At 37.3% G+C, this 8,474-nt stretch overlaps 1 protein-coding gene across 1 annotated transcript in view; it reads right to left on the reverse strand.

Annotated features, from left to right (window-relative positions):
* Window positions 1-3,432: 3,432 nt before the first annotated feature.
* The window catches only part of LOC107709414 (arginine and glutamate-rich protein 1-A-like), a 9,121-nt gene continuing 4,079 nt past the window's right edge, over window positions 3,433-8,474 (reverse strand). The window contains exons 2-3 of the mRNA XM_016513870.1: window positions 5,450-7,910; window positions 3,433-3,849 (exon numbers count right to left, since the gene is read on the reverse strand). Coding sequence (XP_016369356.1) covers window positions 7,514-7,910 — 397 coding nt within the window. The 3' untranslated portion in view covers window positions 3,433-3,849; window positions 5,450-7,513. The remainder of the gene's footprint in view (window positions 3,850-5,449; window positions 7,911-8,474) is intronic.

Genomic DNA, 8,474 nt, shown 5'->3' on the forward strand with positions numbered 1-8,474 from the left:
ATAAGAGTACATTACTCTTAGTAAAGTTGATGCAGTTCAGTTTTACTTGTCAAATGCATTAGTCAAATGCAGTAGGCTACTGTTATCACAAACGCATCAATTTAAATAATATAATTTAAGTAAGAATAATACACTTCAGTAGGCTATAGGCTAAACATAGTCAAAACAAGTAGCCTAACTACAAAAAAAGTACAAATATGTAACATATGTTTTATTATATTATATTATATTATATTAGGCTATATTATAATATTATATTATGTAGGCTACAGACTGTTTAAGTTTAACTATTAAGTTCTGGAGAAATAAACAACTTAATTAAATGTATTTTCGCCATGTCTGACCTTAAGGAAGCAGTACGTCTAAAACTAAATTAGGACGCAAGTGAAGAAAAGCCGGTGTGAAAAGCATTCACACTTTCCGAAGGCTGTAATTGAATCAGCGTACATTTACTGTTATCGCTGTGTATTGCTCTGCTGGTTTAAGAGATAATCAAACGCGCAGATTCCACATCGAAGCGATAATTAACACACTACACATGCTGACTACACAGACTGAATGATTGCTGTGCATTAATGAAGCGGTTTATTAACGTGTTACATCAAAGAAACGCCAATTGCCTGATTACGAAGTCTATTTGTATATGCATCTAATCGAGTACACATTTGTTTTTGTGCTACATAAAGACATATTTTGTCAAAGCACTAAATTGCAAGTGCAAAATTAAAGAGGCAATCTTATAACTGTTTTCAAGCACCACTTACAAAGAGCTCCAAAGGTAATAAATTATTCACTTTATGCAATGGTAGTGTGTTTCTGACAATGCCCCCACACTACCAAACAAAAGTAAACAATAGGACGAGCTAACACAATTCAAGAAGAAATCATCCCAACGGGAAAACAAGGAAACAGCAATTTCCTGAACTAACTTAAAAATAACCAACGCAGATGAGACGTGAAGATTTAAAAGTGTCCTGGTAAAGAAGTATACGTGCAACTTTTAGCATATATTCTTTCTTGAATGCTCCATTAGAATGTTAGAACAAATATAGCCTAGGCATTCATTTTAACAACATTTATAAATTAACAATAATCTTAAACCACGTGCACTGGAATAGCCTAATCATTATAAATACATTTTAAAAATGAAAGGGAAACAAACTATTTTATCAAGAACTAATTTTTTTTTTTTTTAGTTCTGACATATAAACATTTAAAAGTAGGCTAGCCTATTTACACTATCAGTTTAAACATCTCAACCTAAATGTTCCCAAAGTCTCATGACGGAGCGTAAATGAAAAACAAACACCGCTTAACACATTCAAGATAAACTCTGAGCAACTTCTCAGCTCTTTGAAATCACGGGGTCAGATCGATGTTTATTCAGTTGCACGCGAATAATCTCACGGTCCGTGGGTCCCTCGGAGCGTGATCAATCGCAGTAGGTTACACTTACGAGAAAACACACCTGCTGGCTTTCTTACACTCACAAACAACAGCAAAGTATGGGCATTTCCGGCCAAACTTTACGCATCGCTTCTGAACTGATCATAACAGCCGCTGTAACTTCTGCCTGGCGCTGAACACTGTATTCATGTCAATAAAAGAATTGTGGATTTGAGCGCGCAGGGGTCGCAGAGTTTCGGCGTTACACCAGTCGTTCATCAGTGCGGCATTGTTAAAGCTGACAGTGACTAATACACACACAAGACTGCATCATGCGGGCTCGTCGAAAAAATCGCACGTCTGTGACAGAAGGGTTTGCCAACATTTCCATTAGCTTCTCACACAGGCCAACTGAGAACCTGAGGCAGCGACCAGAAGTAACCTCGAACTGAGGAATCAGAAATAAAACTGAAAGGCAAATTAGGTTATAAATCTTTAACTCAGAAGAAGGGTTAAATTCAATTCAGTTACTGGGTCATTTACCGAAATAGGTTGGAAAATGTGATCTTAAAAGTCAATTCTTTAAGATTTTAAATATTCTACTAGATCAAAAAGTGTTATTAAAGAATATTGTGGCATTAAACTAAATGCAAACTTTATTAAATTATTTGTTGGGATAAAACTAACTTCAAAAAAGATCATAAGACTACAAGGTGTTTATTAGAAAAATAACGGGATATTTCTATAAACATTTTTAATAATTTGCTTTCTGTACAAAATCATGGTAACAGTTAAATGCTGTCCATTATTAACCATAAAGTATGATCAAATTATATATATAAAAAAAATACTTGTGCTTGAAGAGTTGAATGAATGGCGTTTTTGTAATAGAAGTTTTTCATCTTAATTAAAAGGAATTAATGGTAATGTTTTATGCATCTGTTCATGAGAAACACAAGAGACACCCTTTTTCATGGAAGGACCTCACTAGACCTTTTAATGAGGGCAGTTTCTTGGGATTATGTTTTTTTTTTGCTCTACAAATCCTCTAACACTCATTCTGCACTTCAGATGTTTTGTAAGACAGTTATAATATTAATTCATTTACCTTTAATTAGAATCTGGCAAAATCTGACCTTAAAGTGACTATAAAACTGCAAAGGCGGTAGTTTTTTTTTTTAAGTTGAGATTTTACTGTAATTATCTTACAAAATAACAAATGACTGGTGTGTTGCAGAATATATGCAGAATTAAAATAATCTGTCAAATTAAGCAAGAGAGCGGTTACAAATTCCCAGAAGAGGACACTTGAGGCTCTAAACAAACGCCTTTGTGGTTTGCAGAGTGCCCAAGAAACATGATTCAGGCAATGTTGTGTTCATGGGATTTATTGGTCATCACACTAAATGTCCCAGTTCACAAGCAAAGGGGTAATTTACCACAAGACAAGAACACCCTCTAGCATACACTCATACACCCACACAAACTCGCTCGCATACACACCCTAACTAGTCTTACCTGCGATTCCCGATTTCCTTAAGGTACCAACAGAGCACTAGAAACTTTACAAGACTTTGTAACATTGTAACCTTTTTTCACCAAAATGCTTGTATTATGAATGCTAAATAAGTTCTGGCCACACATATGTTCTACGTTTCAAAAATGAACGATTTAAGTAAGGTGAATCAAAAAGGACAAATGTGATCTAGGTTACAATGCTATAAATTGTATCAGGTTCATATCAGGTGATTATGAGAACAATGTTTTAAGCAGCATTTTAGAAACTCTATGTTTTGAGGTGTTCAGTCCACAATCTAAAAAATACAAAATGCTTCCACACACTCCCTGCAACATACATTCACTAATAAGCACAAAACAAAGTCTGCCAATTTACATTTTTCAAAACATTTTGGTGTACTTCCCCTATGCTTTGAACGCAAGAACAGTAGTTAAACTGAGCTTGTACCAACAGAGCTCCCAAACCACTGATATATATTGACCAACCAACCACGCACACTCATATACACAAATATTTACAGGAGCATCCAGCGTAACGGTGTGAAATATCAATACAACACACTGAAAAAAGCAAAAGATGACAGCTGATCTGTAAGTCTGTGGTGGTGACTGCAAGTCCGGTTTTGAAGCGTGAGGATTCAAATGTTTTTTTGTGGGCAGAGCGCACAGGGCAGAGCTCTCTTTGAGACTCCAATTCACTTCAACATGAAGCACACATCCAACATGAAGCACACATCCAAAGAGAAGAGAAGAGAAGAGAAGAGAAGAGAAGAGAAGAGGTCACTCTGTTGCTTTGAGAGTGAAGGAGAGACGAGGTCGGGACTTGCCCTTCCCCAATATCATCCTCTGTTCCTCTTTCTGTTGTTTCTGCCTCTCCTGCTCTAGCTTCATGCGTTCCTCGTGGATCTTCCTTTGTTCTTCCACAATACGTAGCTGATCCTCAGCCTAAAACAAACACATGAGCAAAAGTGACTCTTTCAATCAGCCAAGACAAACAGGTACACTTTAAATCTTTTGATGCACTAATACATTAACAAATGTACCTTAATTATCAAAACGATATGTACTAAGGAAAAAAACCTATGTTCACTGTATTCAGTACTATCATATACATAAAATGGGGGCACTGCCAAGCATCCATTTTGAAAGTTCAGACTAAACATTTCAGAGAGGGTAGGTTCTACCACAACAACACAAGCAGGAGAAAAAACAAACAAACAAACAAACAAAAACACTTGAGCATTCACAATGACTTAACGCAGTAAAAACCATCTAAACACTTCAAGTCAAAACCGTGAGGGGAAAAATATTTTCTGGCCATTTTGAGGGCGATACAAAAGGCCACAATTCTAATGACCTTGAGATGTATAAACATGCACCAAATGTCTTGTCAAAAATAACATTAGAGCTTTTAATTATCAGTGGACTTAGGATTCAATATGAATTCACTGGCTTGATCTCTGCATGGAACAGTGTATATTAGGGTTCCCTCCCCTTTTTGATCAATGAATTTCCATGACTATTCCAGATTAGCACTTATCATTGGATAAGAACTCTAAGAACAATTTCTTAGAGATCGCATTCACAAATAACGATTTCTAGTCAAATAAATATTTAAGAGAATATTATTCACTATATAAATGTTCAAGTTTTTCATGTTAATACTACTAATGAGTGATATCATGTTAATACTACATATACTACATACAATATACAATACTACACATACAATAACAGTAAATAATTCAACAGTAACTATACGGTTGACACTCCAATATAGTACATGACAATACAGTACTTTAACTTTGCCACCATTCATAAAATAGATTTTTTTGGTTACGCTATATTTTAAGGTGTCCTTGTTACAGTGTAATTACACATTTAAGTAGTGAGTAATATTAATTAACTACATGTACTTACTATATGGTTAGGGTTTGTCTTAGGGTTACTTGCATGTAATTATGCATAATTATGCATAATTTATTGTTATTATAATAGTAAATGTAACGTGTAACAAGGACACATTAAAGTGTTACTTTTTTTTTTTTTCAAAATTTCTATAGATAATATCATTGTTGTAAATTATTTTGGCCACAGTAATAGTGAAGTTCAAATCTGTTGTGACCCTAATTTCTGGTTTTCTATGGTAACCTTGTCATGCATAACAAAAAGACACTTTTCGTGTAGACAAATCTAATACCCCCCATACTCTAGAGCAGGGGTGGCGAACTCCGGGCCTGGAGAGCCGCAGCCCTGCAGAGTTCAGCTCCAACCCTAATAAAACTCACCTGCCTGTAGCTTCCTAGTAACCCTTCAGACCTTGATTAGCTTGTTCAGGTGTGTTTGATTAGGGTTGAAGCAAAACTCTGCAGGGCTGCGGCTCTCCAGGACCGACGTTCGCCACCCCTGCTCTAGAGCATACTCTATTACATTTCATTTTTGTTTTTTGAACATATTTTTCTTATTCGTTTTCATATTTTGTTGTGTTTGGCTTTTGTTTCTTGTTTTCTGCTTTGCTGTCAAAATAAAACATAGGAATAAGTACCAGCTTTGCCTGAGCATCAGCAATCTTTCGGTTGTTTTCTTCCAAAATTCTCTCCAGCTCCTCTCGCTTGAATTTTTCTTCCACCTAAAGGAGTGATGTGGTGACATGTTAGGGCGGGGAGACAAATTCACTGAAATAAGTCCCCATAAACCCAGTTGCACACTCAAACACGTCTATACTCGCACAAACAGGAACCAGCCAGCGACACTCGCACAGTCTCTCTCACCCGCTTTCACACACACTCCACATTTCACATTCCGATCTGCAGCATCAAATGTCTGAAGCTAACCTCTATGTATGCAACAATGAGCACAAAAACCCACCCACGGATGTATTCAGTCACACCTTTAATCCCCGCCACGTTATATGTAAATATAATCATCCAAACATCCATTTACGCATTCATTTACATCCATTCAGAACAGGTATGTATAGACAACACATCGACAACTAACGAAGAATCTCATTCGTTTGCAGATGGAAAAAGGAAAAAAATAATAATAATCATTTAGCTCGTTCTCTCTCTCTCTCTCTCTTTATACTTGATCAGCATCCATAAGCAAAAAGTTTCAAAAGAAAATGAGAGAGACAAAGAAAGATTAACTTAAACAAAGGAGAGAGTGAATAGTAGTGGCTCACCAATGCTCGTATACCTACGCCTTTCTCCTTTGACTGTGTACTGTACCTACACAACTGCTGATTAAAGGGGTGAGTATTTACTGCCTGGTCCCGTGTGTCCCGTCCTGGACAGCGCAGCACCTCCCCTTTAAAAATTTTTGAGCTGCTAGCACGAGCTAGTGCTCTTACACAGCAACACCACATGCAGTATATATAGCACAGTCCAGGAAAATGAATTATGTTAATCATACAACATTACCGTGTGGGGACGTCAGGCTATTAACGTTAAACGATGTTAAAGACTGCAAAAACACAAAGGTGGGATCATTCATTAGAAGTGTTTGTTTGAAAACAAAAACAGTGATGTGTTGGCGTCTAAGCTCAATGGTACAGTAGCGTTGAGTGTGGATGTAGTAGTGTGTGTCTGTGTGTTTTTGCGTGTATGTGTGTGTGTGTGTGTGTACCCGTACGGCAGCACTCCTGAGGAAAAGCAAATCGTGAGGACACAGAAGTACATTTAAACACTGCACTTTTAACGACGTCAAAATGGAAGGGTCAAAGAAAAAAAAAAAGTTAGAAATCTAAGAAAAAAATTAATCAGCAATTAATAAATATAAAACATATATGACAGAAATGGATGAGCAATAAAGGGAAGGGTAGAGCGTTTTGTGATTGATGGTGCAAATGAAGACAAAATCATCCTACATAAATCTACAACAATACGGATTCATTTAATGGTTCAGTACCAGGGCTACAGATGATGGGCACAAATCTAAAATGTACAGGAGGAGGGCACATATCTAACCCTATTAGTGCTGAGCCGCTGAATTTTGTGTGCGCTTGTGGAATGGAATTAGTTTCTCGTTCATAACTCATTGCGTCTTTACAATTACAGCACAGTAACCCTCCTTTTGGTATGGGTGGAATTACAAGCTATGGATTTAGCAAATTAACAAGTTTAAGTGCGGTCTAGTGGCTACAAAAGGTCTTATGTGTTTGTAACATCCAAAACAGAATTACGTCTTCTTGACCTATCAAAGTGTATAATGGTGGATGTTCACACTGAAAGCTCATACACAAAAACAGGCCTGGTTTGAATGCTGAGTGACCTTTTTTAAGAAAAGCGTTTTATTGAAGACAAACAGTTTCATACATTGGTGACAGTAAAACGCTAAAAGATATGAGTAGTAAAGAGAGCAGGGTAGGGGTGGAAAATAAAAGGGGAGAGAAAAGATGAGAAACATAATATTGGTCCATCACAGCCATGGCAAAACGTTGACTTGAAACCCCCAAGAGTGCACTAGAAGTGTGTGACTCAATAAAATTGAAGAATTACAGAAAAAGTGCAGAGCTTGTCAGTCAACAGAGTAAACGCGGACTCAATCACCCAATGTCCTTAAATATTAGCGTTCCCCAGACAGCAGCTCAAAAGAACTGCTCCAAGCATCACATCACACCTTGAAAAAGTCGCATTTTGTAATTAATTTTATTCCCCACCCGACCAATCGAGCTAGCCTGCGTCTCTTGATGTATCTCGTGGAGAAACGAGTGCCAGGTTGTGCCACGGCTGCGGGTGTGCGGCTCAGCTCCGCTGCGTTCCGAACGACCGAGTGTTACCTCTCTGGCTTTCTGGGCGTTCAGTTCAGCCTGCCTCTGCCTCTCTAGCTCCTGCAAAAGCTGTGCCTCCATGATGCGCTTGGCCTCCTCTACCCGCCGTAACACCTCATGCTCGATCTCATCACGCCGCTTCTCAAGCTCCTCCTCTACACGCCGTGCTACAAGCTCCTCCACGCGCCTCGCCGTCTCCTCCTCAATCAGACGCTCCTCGATCTCCTGTTGACGGCTGTAGAGGATACGAGAAAGAAAGGATCAAACATTGCAGTTTTATTGGCAGACCCTTAAATTATGGAATGCCAAAGCTGACTTAATTAGAAATAAATAAATAAATGCACAAAGAAATGTAAAAAAGCAAATATAAATATATAAATAAATATACAAAGTAAAAAAGCAAAAATAAATAATTATTTATAATTTTATTTCCTTATTTATGTATTTTTTTTCCACATTTATTTATTTTTTCTTTTATTTATTTATACATTTATTTATTTCCACTTTTATTTACTTTCACATTTATGTATTTATTTATTTATTTCCACATTTCTTTATTTCTACATTTCTTTGTCCGTAGGGTAATGAGGAGGGCGTGTTTTACCTCAGGAATAGCAATCGAGCCAGAGTAGGCGAGAAGTAAGCTTTGAGGCCACAGTGACACCTTTGTGGTGCCCAAACGAAGTACAAGAAGTGTAGCCTACATGACGTGCCTGTTGATAGTGTGGGATGACTGATTTAGATGGGCAATATGGCCAACATCTTATATCACAGGACAAGGTATTACTTCAATTTCACG

The sequence above is a fragment of the Sinocyclocheilus rhinocerous genome, unplaced genomic scaffold (genome assembly GCF_001515625.1).
Source record: "Sinocyclocheilus rhinocerous isolate Xijiao unplaced genomic scaffold, SAMN03320098_v1.1 scaffold416, whole genome shotgun sequence".
Classification (NCBI taxonomy): domain Eukaryota; kingdom Metazoa; phylum Chordata; class Actinopteri; order Cypriniformes; family Cyprinidae; genus Sinocyclocheilus; species Sinocyclocheilus rhinocerous.